Here is a 16211-nt window from a genome sequence, read left to right on the forward strand (position 1 = left end):
GAGGAATAGACACTCATTTCTGGTCAGGACTGTACATTCAGACAGATTTTCTAGATGGCAATTTGGCAATGTGGATTGAAAGCTTTAAATGTTCTTTTTCCTTTTTCTGCTTAGCAATGCTTTAATATATTTATCTGAAAAAAACGCTTAGACAAAAGAAAAAGATATATACAAGATCCTGCTTGCAACATTTAATAAAACCCAAAATTATAAACATCAATATCTAATTGGTTGTTTATAATGTACTTCCTACATGTAAGACATTCTTATCTTTCCAAATTAAATGCATTCTGCAGTTTATATCAAAAGACTACCTACAGTGGTCAGTTTAACTAGTAAGTTAAAAAAATGAGATACCACCTCATACTTTTTAGGATGGCTATTATAAAAAAAATAAAAAAAACAAGAAAAAAACCCAGGAAATAACCACTGTTGGTGAGGATGTGGAGAAAAGGGAACACTTGTACATTGTCACCAGGTATGTATATTGGTGCTGCTGCAATGGAAAATAGTATGGAGGTTCTTCAAAAATTAAAAATAAAACTACCATACCACTTAGCAATCCCATTTCTGAATATCTATCAAAAGGCATTGAAATCAGGATCTCAAAGAGATTTCGGCATGCCTATGTTCAGTGCATCATTATTCATAATATACTGCTCACAAAAATTAGGGGATATTTCAAAATGAATACAAAGCTATAAAACATCCCCTAATTTTTGTGAGGAATAATATATATGCATAATATATGTATCAATGGAATATTATTTAGCCATAAAAAAGAAACCTTACAACAACATGAATGGATCTTGAGGCATGTTGTGTGCCTATCGATAATCAATATTGTGGTACCAGCCTTTGTGGCTCTTGTGATTGTTAAGATACCCAGAGCAATAACCATCTGAAAACTTCAAGAGAACAAAGTTTATTGCCTCTATACTCCCCTCAAGTAAAAATGTAAAAGAATGACGACAAATACGTAAATTTTCAAAAGGGGTCAGATTGTTTGTGGAGAGGCTGAAATCCTGTATTAATATTTTCCCACCATTGAAACCCCTAGTCTGTCCCCTTTAATAATACAGAATTCTGTGGTCCTCCTCATGTTTTATTAAATTAAAGAAAAAACATATCATGGCTAAAAAGAAATTGAGCAAAGGGGAAAACTGGGGCTTTGTTTCTTACCTGCATGATCTGATATATGTATTCAGATCCTCCATCCCTTAAGAATCACAGTTGGGGTCCTGTTTCAGTTATAGTGATTACTCATCAACAAAACAATAAAATCAGAAAGGAATTTTATAACATCCATTTAGCCTAACATTATATATTTGACTGCATTTTTGTGTATAGATATATTTAATTTAATTTATTTTATTAAGTGAGAGGCGGGGAGGCAGAGAGACAAACTCCCACATGCACCCTGACCAGGATCCTCCTGGAAAGTCCCCTATCTAGTGATGCTCTGCTCATCTGGAGCCATTGCTCCAATGCTTGACAACCTAGCTCTTCTTAGTGCCTGAGGCAAAGCTATGGAGCCATCGTCAGTGCCCGAGGCTAACTTGCTTCAACTGAGCCATGGCTGTAGGAGGGGAAGAAAGAGTAAGAGAGAGGAGGGAAAGGAGTGGAGAAGCAGATGGTCACTTCTTCTGTGTGCCCTGACCAGAATCTAACCCAGGGTATCTACAAGCTGGGCCAATACTCTACTGCTGAGTCAACCGGCCAGGTTCGTTGTGTTTAGATATATTTTAAATAATTTGAATCAATTATGTCAATTAACTGAATCAAATTGAGGCATGGTATAGATCAGTGGCCCCCAACCTTTTTTGGGCCACGGACCGGTTTAATGTCAGAAAATATTTTCATGGACCGGCCTTTAGGGTGGGACGGATAAATGCACAAAATAAAATTATGCGACCGGTGTAAAAACTGTGGTATTTTAAAATATAATTGTTGAACTTACGAGACAAGTGTCAAGAGTGAGTCTTAGATGGATGTAACAGAGGGAATCTGGTCATTTTTTAAAAATAAAACATCGTTCAGACTTAAATATAACGGAAATAATGTAAATTATTTATTCTTTCTCTGCGGACGGGTACCAAATGGCCCATGGACCGGTACCAGTTCGTGGCCCGGGGGTTGGGGACCACTGGTATAGATGACAAAAAATTAGCTTGAATATCTTCAAAAAGTGAATTTAACCAGTTATGATGCAGAGTTTAATGACTTAATCAACTTTTTAGTTTATCAAATACATTTTTGATATTAGCACCATCAAAAAGTTGAATCACACATTTCTATTTATGCACATGGACGATATATTTTTTAGTATTTCAGGACAAAATATATTTTAAGAAGGAACTTTTCTTCACTTGATCTTAGCAAAAAGGCCGAGAAGCAATAGAAAGTCACTTTTCTTAAATAGAGATATTCTTCATTCTCAGGCTTATGGAAGACAAAGGAATTAGGAGAAAAGAATTAAGAAAATACATTGTAGCCTGACCAGGCAGTAGCACAGTGGATAGAGCATTGGCCTGTGATGCAGAGGACCCAGCTTTGAAACCCTGAGGTTGCCACCTTGAGCGTGGGCTCATCCAGCTTGAAAGCAGGCTCACCAGCTGGAGTGTGGGGTTGCCGGCTTGAGTGTGGGATCATAGACATGACCCCATGGTCGCTGGCTTGAGCCCAAGTTCACTGGCTTGAGCAACGGGTAACTGGCTCAGCTAGACCCTTTGGTCAAGGCATGTATGAGAAACAATCAATGAACAACTAATGTGACACAACTATGAGCTGATGCTCATCTCCCTCCCTTCCTGTCTCTCTCTATCTCTCTCTCTCCTTAGCTAAAAAAAAGAAAAGAAAATACCTAGTAGTTGGACAAATGAGTTTGAAAAATCTGTATTTTTTGAGTTTGCTCACTTTTAGTGCTAAAAAATGGCTCTGGGCAGAGCCAGGTATGTGATCTGTGAAACTGCAAATTACCTTTCTGCTTGGGAAGGGCCATTGTCTTGCTAATGTTTACTGGAGGAGAAAGAAGCCATTTTTTGCAGAGTGAGAGCAGGGAGAAGGCAGAGTGCTGAAGGAGAAGCTGGGGAACCAGAGGTGTGGGGCTCTGGGACAGGTGAGGCCTTTGATTCTAGGAGGAACCGGAGAAGATTCTCCTGGTTGTGGAACCGGATAATGTTGTCAGGGCTTTGTGAGCTCTGAGTGAAAGGGAAGTGTTTTCCCTGTGGGTTTGCTCATCTCCGGTACTAGACTTGAATCAAGGAATGACCCACCATTTTTTGTCTCCGTTTCTTTGCCTTCTGCCTGAATCTAATGAGAACCTGCACCTGCATGGCCACGATGGCAACAGCCACGACTACTGGCCGTACACTAGTAAATATTGTACCAGGAGCACAATAGGGGTTTAGTTTTTTTTGTTTGTTTTTATCAACAAGCATTTAATGGGCACCCACTATGTGCCAACTGTTAAGTGTTGAGTGTGGCTCCCTTCTCTCCATGGTCTCTTCTAATTCCCTGACATTTAATATCACTTAAAACCAGTATTTTTTTTATAAATAAATTTTTATTTTAATGGGGTGACATCAATAAATCAGGGTACATATATTCAAAGAAAACATTTCCAGGTTATCTTGTCATCCAGTTCTGCTGCATACCCATCACCAAAAGAGAGATAGTCCTCCGTCACCCTCTATCCAGTTTTTTTTGTACCCCTCCCCCTTCCCTTCCCCCTCTCCCTCCTTCCCTCCCCCCACCCCACCCCCCGTAACCCCCACACTCCTGTCCATGTCTCTGAGTCTCGCTTTTATGTCCCACCAATGTATGGAATCCTGCAGTTCTTGTTTTTTTCTGATTTGCTTATTTCACTCCGCATAATGTTATCAAGATCCCACCATTCTGCTGTAAGTGATCCGATGTCATCATTTCTTCTAGCTGAATAGTATACCATGGTGTATATGTGCCCCATCTTCTTTATCCAGTCTTCTATTTTTACTTAAAACCAATATTAAGTTAACATCACTTAAAGCAACTATCACTTAAGAACAGAGTATTTTAAATAGCACTTTGCAAAAAATAGTATTTGAAATAGTACTTTCCAAATGAAATGCATTTTCACTTATGTTAAATTCAAGATAAGTTAAAAAATTTCTGTGCACTTCTTATTAAATAATATGAGATTTCCTATACAGAAATGCAAATAGGTGCTGAATCATAATGATAATGGGTATGAAAGTGAGTAGCTGTGGCAACCAAAGAAATGCACCTCAGATCATCAAGAGAATTGTCTGTGGGGAGAATAGCTAAGAACCCCAGCTGCAACTAACCCCTGGATTCCACCAAGGTATAATAACACTTCCTTCAGCTGTTCCCAGCCAATGACAGCACAACAGGGGTCTCAGTGTGTGCCCACCCCTGTCGGATTTAGGACTTCTCTAGTAGGCACCATTCACTAAAGAACTCTCCACTGGCTTGGCTAAAACCTTCCTAAAACTGCACTCTAATCTCAGGCTCTACCTACCCAATCCTTCGCCTTCCCTCTCTCCTATCATAGGTCAAGCCTATGATCCAGTGGGAAGGCTCCCTCCTCTTTATCCTGCGCAGACAATTACCTCCAATAATTCCTTTGCTTGTCTAACCCTGTTTCGGGTGTCTGTTTCTTACAGAACCCAAACAGACCCACGTGATACTAGGCATGGTTCAAAAAAAATAGATAGTCAAGTTGGAGTTTGGAGATAGGCCCACACTCATGCCTGACTGATTTAAAAGTGGCTCAGTGAATAGAGAGTTGGCCGGACATATGAACGTCTCAGGTTTGATTCCAGGTCAGGGAACACAGGAGAAGCAACCATCTGTTCTACCTCCCCCACTTCTCTCCCTCTTCTCCTCCCGCAACCAGTAGCTTGATTGGTTTGAGCATGGCCCTGGGTGCTGAGGATAATTCAGTTGGAGCGCATCAAGCCTCGGGCACTAAAAATAGCTTGGTATTCGAGCATGGGCCCCTGACAGGGTTGCTAGGTGGATCCTAGTTGGGCACATGAGGGAGTCTGCCTCACTATCTCCTCTCCTCTCATCTGAAAAAAAAGAAGAAGAAGAAGAAGGCTCCACTAGAGTGGCTCAATTGCTGACCTAAGAAAATGTCCTGATGTTGGGCACCATCCTCAGAGCTGTGATGATTCAAGCATTTTAAAATACAAGGGGCACAATATCTATAAAGACAGCAGAGTCTCTGGTTAGTAAGTTGTACTCGTGTCCTGGAGAGAAATAATGGGAAACTGAGAGCCATTAATAATCAAAGGCTAAGTGTGAGAGCCATAGAACAGCATCTTTGCTAGCTCACAAAGAAGCCCCTACCTCCTGCAGTGAAAGTGCAAAGTTGAAGAACAGAAATAGAATTTGATAATGAGAGTTGCAGAGCTCCTGAGACATCTAAATACTCAGCCAATGTAGGTCTGTGGTGCTAAAAAAAGAAAGAAAAAAAAGAAAAGGGCTCTGGAAGGGAAACCATAGGACTTTGAAATGCGAAGTAGGAGAGCTCCAAGATGTTCCTAGGATTTGGAACTGCAAACCTTTCTGGACTCCTAGAACTCGGAGAAGTGCTCCATCCCTTTCTAGTAAGAGCTCCCAGTTCTCCCACATGGAAAGATACCACCAAGGCTTTGCCCTGCAAGGCAACGGGCATGGAGCTCTCCCCACCCACACTCTTGGCTGCCGGGCCGTAGCTGAAGTTAAATTCCAGCATTTCTTGGCTGGGGATATGTTGGGCCTGACAGCAGAGGAAAGACATTACACACCAAAGGAACTGTGAAAACTAACTATGTACACTGGCAGGAGCCAGGCCACTACTGGGGGGTTGGATTCTGAGGGTGCTCAATCAGGGGGCAGGATGTAACAGTGAAAAAGGAAGAACCCATAAAATTGGGGCAATTTCTTATGTTGTGATATTTAGTTTAGCACTCTGGCAAGGACTCAGTAGGGATCACATAAACTCACTGCAAAGGTGGCTCTTAGAAGCCTGGAGAAAGTGCTAGTCACTGCTGAGCAAAGTGGAACATACCTGTGTTGCCCTGGTAGCCTGTAGAGGCAGAAATGAAGAGCTGGGGGCCGGGCTGCTGGCATGCTGGATGGATATATTATGCACGGCCAGACGACTACCAGGTTATGTTCCTGGGAAAGCCTAGGAGATACATTGTTCACCACAGTCAATGGGAACATGCGACTGAAAGGAGCACTAACACCCAAAACCTCAGTGCTGGTTCTCTGGAGGCCAGAGTGAATAGTAAGAGAGCAGTCACAGAGCTGGGTTCTTTAAATTCCAGGTGATTGGCCCTGGCCGGTTGGCTCAGTGGTAGAGCATCAGCCTGGTGTGCAGGAGTCCTGGGTTCAATTCCCGGCCAGGGCACACAGGAGAAGCGCCCATCTGCTTCTCCACCCCTCCTCCTCCCCTTCCTCTCTGTCTCTCTCTTCCTCTCCTGCAGCCAAGGCTCCATTGGAGCAAAATTGGCCCGAGCACTGAGGATGGCTCTGTGGCCTCTGCCTCAGGTGCTAGAATGGCCCTGGTTGCAACAGAGCAACAGCCCAGATGGGTGGAGCATCGCCCCCTGGTGGGCATGCCGGGTGGATCCCAGTCGGGCACATGCAGGAGTCTGTCTGACTGCCTCTCCGTTTCCAACTTCAGAAAAATACATGCCCTGGCCGGTTGGTTCAGCGGTAGAGTGTCAGCCTGGCGTGCGGGGGACCCGGGTTTGATTCCCGGCCAGGGCACATAGGAGAAGCGCCCATTTGCTTCTCCACACCCCCCCCCCTCCTTCCTCTCTGTCTCTCTCTTCCCCTCCCGCAGCCAAGGCTCCATTGGAGCAAAGATGGCCCGGGCGCTGGGGATGGCTCCTTGGCCTTTGCCCCAGGCGCTAGAGTGGCTCTGGTCGCGGCAGAGCGACGCCCCGGAGGGGCAGAGCATCGCTCCCTGGTGGGCAGAGCATTGCCCCCTGGTGGGCGTGCCGGGTGGATCCCGGTCGGGCGCATGTGGGAATCTGTCTGACTGTCTCTCCCCGTTTCCAGCTTCAGAGAAATACAAAAAAAAAAAGAAAAATACAAAAAATAAATCAATAAATTAATTCCAGGTGATTGTGCCCTTGCCCCCAAATACATGCTAGTAACAGAGGCCAGGTGCTAGTGCTTAACCATTAGAAGCCAGGAGGCCATAATGATCAGCAAGGTTGGAGAAACAGGCAAATAGACTAGGTCTGCAGGGAGTTGTGGAACCAGGTAAAGCCTATTCTTGAAGCAAAATAGATGGACATTCAATGGGGATACGCCCTGACCTCTACAACCAGAAAAAAGGCAAGAATGGAGAAGTAGGAGTTCGAGTATAGTCACTATAAAAATGCACAATCTCTTGCTCAGTTACCAGACTCAGGCCAATTTTCCTATGTGGAGCCACTAAATGAAGAGGTGGCTCGGCCCCAGGAGGAAGGACTTTGCAAACCCACAGCAAGCGTATGCTATAATGATGCCTCAGCAGGCCATTTACTTAGGTAACTGCACTGGGGAAAAGGTATACCCAGAATCTCAGTTGACATTTGATTCCCAAAGACTGGAAGACTCATCATGACCCTGTTAGAATGGCAGCTTATGAGGATCATTTAATAAATGGAGACCTGAAGTCGAACTTACAGTAGGTCCACTGGGTCCACGGATGTACTCAGTTGTCATTTCTAGTTCCAAAGTGTGTAATTGGGAATGATATAGTTGGAATAACCATCATACTGGGTCCTTGACCTGTAGGGTAAGAGCTGTAATAGGAGAAACAAGTAAAAATCTTTCAAATCCTACCGCATCCCCCCAACCACGATATTAAATAAAAAACACTACTACACTATGGTGAATAGGATAGGGGAGATTGGTGCCAGCATTAGAGACCTAAAAGATGTGGGTGGGCGGCAGGTGTGGCCTTTCTCATACCTCCATGTCATTTGCCGGTCTGACCTCTGTACATACTAGATGGATTCTGGAGGACGACGAAAATGTAGACCCCTGTAAATGGTTGAAAGTAGGAGCCTCGGTCAGGTGCTGTGCTGGACATGGTATCATTGTATGTACATGGTATGCAGCTATTGATTTGGCAAATGCCTTTTCTATTCTGATTATAAAAGGATCAGAAACAGCTCACATTTACATGGAATAAACAGTATTTATTTAATTTTTCTCTAAGGCTGTTAACTCTCCTGCACTCTGTCAGAGTCCGAAGAGAACTGGACTGACTGGCTATCCCACAGAATATGACATTCATCCATTACATTGACAACATCCTGCTGATTGGACAGGACAAGCAAGAGATGACTTGTGTGCTGGAAGCACTGGCCATACACGAGGTCAATCCTGTGAAGGTCCCGCCGTCTGACCTTTTTCAGAAGCGCAGCAATCAAGGGGCATGCCGTGATATCACTCCCAAAATATAGCTGCTGCCTTGGAAGGAAGCCTGGTAGGCCCCTTTGAGTTCTGCAGGTAATGTTATTTCCCACCTAGGAATCCTTACTGTTCTGGCTTATGTATTGGGTAATATGGAAGGCTACCAGTTCTGCATGGGGCCCAAAGCAGGAATAGCTCTGAAGCAGGTCTGGCTGGGTGCAGGCAACCCTGCAGCTTTGGCCACAGGATCAGCAGACCTGTGGGGTAGGAGGCATCAGCGGTAGAGAAAGGTGCAGCGTGGAGTTTATGGCAAGCCCCTGGGGGAGAATCGCATCACAGGCCTAGGATTCCAGAGCAAGGCCCTACCATCTGCGACAGAGGAGTACAATTTTTGAGAAATAGCTCATAGCATGTTACTGAGCTCTGATAGACACAGCTGTCTGACCATGAGCACCAGGTAACCATGTGACCAGAACTGCTCATTATAATCTAAGCTTAGACTCACCAAGACATAAAGTTGTATGAACTCAGCAGCAGTCTTTCAGAAGGCAAAAATGGAACGTCTGAGACAGAGCCCAGTCAGGACCAGAGGGCGAAGGTAAACTGTATGGGCAGGTAGCTCACACCTCCATGGCACCCACCACAGCTGCGTCGGTGCCACTTATCCCCCCTGCACCTGTGGCGATCGGGGAGGGGTGGTACAGCCAGCTGAAGGAGGACGAGGCTCAAGCGTAGTTTACTGATGGTTTGGTTGGCGTGGTTCAGCTTGTGGGTTTGAAACACAAATGGACGGTGGCTCGTTATAAGAATGTAAAGGAGCCTGACCTGTGGTGGCGCAGTGGATAAAGTGTCGACCTGGAAATGCCAAGGTTGCAGGTTCGAAAACCTGGGCTTGCCTGGTCAAGGCACATATGGGAGTTGATGCTTCCTGCTCCTCCCCCCCTTCTCTATCTCTCTCCTCTCTCTCTCTCTCCCTCTCTCTCTCCTTTCTAAAATGAATAAATAAAAAAAAAAGAAAAAGAAAAAAAAAAAAAAAGGAATGTAAAGGGGCAGTCTAGCTAGTTAGAGGTGAGGGAGGAAGCTTCCCAATGGCAGATCTGTAAGCAACGTATCTGGCCAGTCATCATTTTATGTAGAAGTGGCTTTAGGTGAGATTCCTGGGCAGTAGTCAATGGCTGGCCCTCTGGTGAGTGTGAGGAAGGAAAATGGCTAGAAAATCAGAGACGAGGTCTGAGGGAAAGGTATATGGGTGGACACGAGGGAGCGGGCATAGAGGAAATTCTTTCAATAACATGTTTGTGTCCACCAGGAAGCATCTACCACAGAAGAGGCATTCCATCAGCTGACATGAGCCAGCCTGGAAGAGGCACACTGGGCACATGGATGGAATGGCTTCTGGCAAAGGGGCTATGAATGAGCCCAACAGATGAACTCCCACTTACTAAAGCTGATCTATTTATTGTGTCCCTCATTGTCCAACCTGTCAGCAATAGACTAATGCTGTACTTACAGTACGGCACTATTCCTTTAGAAAAATGAGACCACTTGCTGTCAGCTTAACTACATGGTCCTAGAAATGCCAGCAACTCATCTTCACAGCGATACCTGTTCTGGTATCCCCCAATCCCAGAGCCACAAACCTCAGCCAGCACCACTATCTGGCCTTTAATTCACAGGCATGAATCCCACTCATCCAGGGAACCTACTTCATAGCAAACGAGGTGAGAGTGGGCCCAACCCTGGGTCCCACATGTCATACCATATGCATGCAATCCAAAAATATGGAGTCTCATTGATCACTAAACAGCCTACTGACGACACAATGTAAGCACCAGCTCAGATGCAGTATGCTGAAAGGATTGGGTACCATTCTATGGATGTAGCATACATACATGCAAACCTTTATATTGGTCCAAGAACTAAGAGAGAGTAATGGCTCCAATTACCATCACTTCCAGCGACCCACTGAAGTACTCTGCTTTCCATTCTAAAACTCTGGGCTCTGCAGGGTTGGAAGTATTGGTCACCAAAGGGCCACACTCTTGCTAGGGCACACAACAGAAATTGTACTGAACTACATGCTATGACTATCACCAATTCTTTTGTACTCTTATGTCCAGGGAGCAGCAGGCTAGAAGAGCAGTCAGCCTTCTGGTAAGGGTAATGACTTTGACCAGCATGGGGGAGGAGGACTGGAGAAATAGGAGAGACTCAGCTGGTCCATTTGGTGCCTACTGGAATTCCCTTGCTCCACTGTAATTGTAAACAGGTATGAGTAGCAACCCCAGCCTGAGAAGGATATGGTTACCTAAGGTTCAGATACCTCAGGAACAAAGATTTGAGTCACATTATTAAGTAAGCCATGAAGACCCGCTGAGGAGATAGAATGATGGAAGACAGACAATAAGTACCAGTTTGGGCTCTTCAGTGTCAGGGGTACCAATCATCCAACCAAACTCCCTCTTCTGAGAGGCACATGGAAGAGTTGCTCCCCAACCCGGTAAGAAGTTGGTCTGTACGGCACAAGGGGTACAGCCGTAGAAACGCTCTGCTCAGAACTCCCTCAAGGGAGCTGGCAGGAAGCACAGCGGCCGAGTCCAGGCTTCCGGCCAAGTCCAGGCTGCCACCCCTCTGGATTCACCACTGCACTCACCGCAAGGCCACGCTTCCCCAGGGCTGCTCCCAGCCACTGCCTGAGCACAGGAGGGGCCTAGTGCTGGCCCGTTCTTGCACAACATGGAACCCTTTGACAAGCCACATTGGTCTGAAGATACCCCATCAGCCTGGCCCAACCTTTTTAGAACTGCACTGCAGTCCAAGGCTCTTCCCGCTCAGTCCCCCTTCCTTCCCACTCTCCTGTCAGGAGTCCAGCCCACAGCAGAAGGCTCTCCCTGCCTACTCCTGCTCCCTCCTCTTCATCCTTCACAATTCCCTTTCATAAACCGCCTTCCTTCCTTACCACATCTAGGCAGCTTTTTAAAGAGCTCAGCCTGACCAGGCGGTGGTGCAGTGGATAGAGCGTTGGACTAGAATGAAGAGGACCCAGGTTCGAGACCCCGAGGTTGCCAACTTGAGCGCGGGCTCATCTGATTTGAGCAAAAAGCCTACCAGCTTGAACCCAAGGTCGCTGGGTCCAACAAGGGTTTACTCGGTCTGCTGAAGGCCCATGGTCAAGGCACATATAAGAAAGCAATCAATGAACAACTAAGGCGTTGCAGCACGCAATGAAAAACTAATGATTGATGCTTCTCATCTCTCTCTGTTCCTGTCTGTCCCTGTCTATCCCTCTCTCTGACTCAGTCTCTGTAAAAATAAATAAATAAAATTAAAGGGCTCAAACTGGCACACATGCTCTTTTTTATGGCTCAGCATTTGCATATTTTCTTTGAAAACACACCCAAACTAATAATATGTTCATAAGAGAACTTGGTTCACCTTTAAAGTCCAGTCACTGAAGGCCTACAACAGATCATAAAGATGAAAAGATAGATGGCTGATCCCTCTCAGCCTTAAGAAAGATACGATGAAATATTTAAGATATCTAAGAAAGCATAAAAATTAACAGAATAAACAGAGCTTAGTAAATGAGCCTCCCTCCAGGAGCTGAAGTCTGTGTGTCCGACCCTCACTGTATCCTCCCTCTCCGGGTCTGCTCTTTATCAGCCCTGTGCATTTCTTCATCTTTTTACAACAAATATATGTAGTCTTAAATAACATTTTTTCTTTGGATTCTTTTAATGTCTTCTTTACTTAAAATTATCTAAAATTGGCACTGGCCAGTTAGCTCGGTGGATAGAGCACTGGCCCAGCATGCAGACATCCTATGTTCAACTCCCCGCAGGCCACACATGAGAAGCAACCATCTGCTTCTCCTCCCATTCCCCTTCTCTCCTTTCCCTCCCACAGCCAGTGGTTTGACTGGTTCTAGTGTCAGCCCCGAGTACTGAGGATGGCTTGGTTGATTCAAGCATAAGTCCCAGACGGGGAATGCTGGTGGATCCAGGTCAGAGTGTATGTGGGAGTCTGTCTCTGATTCCCCACCTCCCGCTAAAAAAAAAAAAAAAAAAAAAAAAAAAAAAAAAAAAAAAAAAAAAAAAGCTTCCTAAGATTTAAGTTTATATATTTACAATAGAGTTAAATAAGCTGATGATTAAAAAGAAAAACCCAGCCTACACTACTATTTACAACTTAGTGAGAAGTTATTTAGTAGAAATGGATCAAAGTTACAATGCTGAGAAAAAGGCTGTTTTATTATTGTGATGTGACCATAAATTATAATCATTATCTTTTATGAAAGTTACAGAATTGCAGGCTGATCAACTTTAAAGTCTCAAAAAGCCAAATATAAAGCACAATAAATAAATCCAATTGAAAAATGTACTGACATAATTCTTCTACATGTTCTGTGAAATCCTGGGAAGAAACATTACATAATTAAAGCAATATTAAAGGTAACACAAGAGATGTTTGGTCTTAAATGTGAATTTAAATGTATAGTGTCTATAATAATAGATCAGAGCAAAAGTATAATTGCAATTTCTTACAGAAAAAATAAGCTAGTTTGCAAATACTCTGTATTCTCCAATGAAATGCAAAGTATTGGATAGTCTTACCAACAGGCCACCTTTTAAAGATAATTTTTCAGGGTAGCTAAAATGAGCAACAATAGCGCTCTACACATATAACTAAACTTTGTTATTCACAGCAAGTACAGTTGACCCTTGAACAATGCACGGGTTAGGGAGCCAACCTCGGGCAGTCAAAAATCCACACATAACCTCAGTTGGTCCTCTGCACTCATGGATTCTCAACCATAGATAAAAAACACTGTTTGGTCCAAGACTGGTTGAATCTGTGGATGCCCAACCTGGGAACAGAAAGAGCCAACTGTTTGTTTATTGAAAATATATCTCCATATAAGTGGATCCAGCCAGTACAAACCCATGTTCTTCAAGGATTAACTGTATTTTTATTTGTAGAGTTTGCAAATCAATACATAACAAATAATTATTCATCAGTATTCGTAGGAATACCAAATATTATTTCACAACTGCCACTACGTGTTTCTTCTTCTCCGACAGGATCTGCACAGAGCCAGGCTTGCTATGTTTGAGACGATTCACCTCCCTAGAAATAAGACAAAGTACACAACATATAAGCAGGTTTATGAAAAGTCATCTTAACCAAAGAAAACTTTCTCAGAAAAATCTGAGAAATTCACTGGAAAAAACACTTAATGAAAAAGAAAAGTTTTCACAGTAAGATTAGGTAAAAAGCAACTAAAAATAAACTTATTACAAATTCGTGTCCTTTATAAGTTAGAAAAATGTGTCACAGTTAAAATTGTTAAAAGGGATTCAACCTCAACATCTATCCAAAGACAGAAAAATAATAATCATTTGTATAATATAACTAAGAGCTCCCTATTAGAATTTCTGTAATACTTTGCATGAATTCAAGAATCGCAAAAAGAAGACTATTCCACAGGGGAAACAGTGGTGATGAGTTCTGCTTTAGAGTCAAAATGCTAGATTCCAAATGTTATGATGAAGCACGTTAGAAAAATTTTTATTTAAGAAATGTGGACAATGAGTTCTTGGCATACTTTATCTTGGAAGATACACAATACCTCTTAAGTCTAGATTCATTAGAAATCATTTTTAAAAAATATTATCCACTGACAACAGTCCTCTAGTATAAGCAGAAGCATTTTCTTATTTTGATAAAAGCCATTTCATTGTCTGCCCTTTAACTATATTCTCAAAAATAGATATTAGAAATTCTCACAATCTTATATGCTTCTTGCTCTCCCTTTTATATATTAGAAAGAAAAAACATCAGCAATATGTCTAATGTATAATAATAGCACATAAATTATTTATTCCCTGGAAAGGCAGGTTTTTTGTTTGTTTGTTTTGGCGACATGGGGTGCAGGGGGGTGTTAGAAAAAGGCACTGAGTTAGAGTCAAATTTCCCAAAACGTACTTTCGTCGACGAGCCTCTTTCATGATGCGCTGTTCCTGAATCTGGCTGTAGATAGATTTTGGTAGATGTCGATGACGAGCAATCCGTTTTATGTGAGGATAATGTTGAAATTTCTCCTTCAACTTCTGGTTATAATCTTTGGCTGCCTCTTCTCGTGATGTCAGCTGAAAAAAAATGCATTTTGATATTTTAATAAATGGTGTGTTCTTCGTTTTGATTCAGTATAACAAAGCTAGGAGCACCCAAAATTTCCACCCCAAACTACATTTTTATGACATGCAACCAAAACTGCCAATGTAATTCTCCCATTTGCAAGGCTCTATGAGCACTGAATTTTCTTTTAGGCAGAACGCCTACAACGTAGACAGATTCTGCCAGGTGAAAACAGCAGTGCTGAGGCTGAGGGAGCAGGCTCGCGTGGACCACTAAGCTGACCTTCCCCAGGCATAAGTAACACAGAGAACCACCTGTATTAATCACTCAGTTTTTTATTTCCTGTAGAAATACATATTGAAACAGAAAAGAACAAGTGTTCTATTCTGTAACAACTAGCCTTTGTTTAACAATGTTAAGGACGACAAAGATTTAGAGCAGGGGTCCCCAAACTACGGCCCGTGGGCCGCATGCGGCCCCCTGAGGCCATTTATCCGGCCCCCACCGCACTTCCGGAAGGGGCACTTCTTTCATTGGTGGTCAGTGAGAGGAGCATAGTTCCCATTGAAATACTGGTCAGTTTGTTAATTTAAATTTACTTGTTCTTTATTTTAAATATTGTATTCTCATTTTGTTTTTTTTACTTTAAAATAAGATATGTGCAGTGTGCATAGGGATTTGTTCATAGTTTTTTTTATAGTCTGGCCCTCCAACGGTCTGAGGGACAGTGAACTGGCCCCCTGTGTAAAAAGTTTGGGGACCCCTGATTTAGAGGAACATTTAATGATGAACTGAAACCCAAGCAATGTAAAACTTAGCAATTATTAAATCTAAAATAGAATTGTCTTTAATTACTGCTTATCATCTTGTGCTTTTCCTAACAGGGCTAAGCAGAAAATAACTCACCCTTAACCTTTCCTTCCTAAACTTAAGATGTTTCTGATATAAACACTCCACATGTTTCTTAGATAAAGCATGAGACATTTAGAAAAACATTAAGAATGAAAAAAAAAAAAGCCATAACCCCAAAACCCAGAGGTAGCTAGCCAATGATATTTGTTACATTTTCATTGAATCATTTTTTAGTCTGAAGCTTTCTGTATTTTTTCATCTTTTAAAAACTTTATTTATTGATTGTGGGGGAAGAGAGGGCAGAGAGAAACAGAAAGAGAGAAACATCGATTTGTTGTTCCACTTATTCATACGTTCATTGGTTGATTCCTGGAGTGCCCTCACTGGAGGGCAAACCTGCAACCCTGGCATGTCGGGACGACGCTCCAACCAAGCGACCTACCTGACGGCCAGGGCCGTCTGTATTTTATTCAGTGTTTCACTGTGTCTTTAATATTAAAAATCCTCACAGGGACCCGAAGCCTTTAACCTGCCAGATTACGACCAGAAGAAACAGGTGTTCTACATTCTGAGGTTCCAGTCCCTACACTTTCACTTCCTACACCTCAGAAACACCAAGACTCACGAGGGTTCAACTATCGTCAAACATCTGAATTAGCGAAGGCCTCTGAAGATGCCTACCCATGAAAAAAAGTAAATCTCAATACAGACTTCTGTGTTGGTGCTAACATTTTTATTACAACTATGCCAACATGATCAAAATACCTACATATTTCAAATAAATCCTCTTTACAATATAGTGATATCCAATAAAA

The 16211-nt window shown here is 43.0% G+C and overlaps 1 protein-coding gene across 1 annotated transcript in view; it reads right to left on the reverse strand.

The window, feature by feature from the left end:
* Positions 1 to 12638: 12638 nt before the first annotated feature.
* Positions 12639 to 16211, reverse strand: part of DCAF13 (DDB1 and CUL4 associated factor 13) — a 28613-nt gene continuing 25040 nt past the window's right edge. Inside the window, exons 10-11 of the mRNA XM_066265897.1 lie at positions 14392 to 14555; positions 12639 to 13533 (exon numbers count right to left, since the gene is read on the reverse strand). Of these exons, the coding sequence (XP_066121994.1) occupies positions 13446 to 13533; positions 14392 to 14555 (252 nt within the window). The 3' untranslated portion in view covers positions 12639 to 13445. The remainder of the gene's footprint in view (positions 13534 to 14391; positions 14556 to 16211) is intronic.

The sequence above is a fragment of the Saccopteryx bilineata genome, chromosome 3 (genome assembly GCF_036850765.1).
Source record: "Saccopteryx bilineata isolate mSacBil1 chromosome 3, mSacBil1_pri_phased_curated, whole genome shotgun sequence".
In the NCBI taxonomy this organism is placed as follows: Eukaryota; Metazoa; Chordata; class Mammalia; order Chiroptera; family Emballonuridae; genus Saccopteryx; species Saccopteryx bilineata.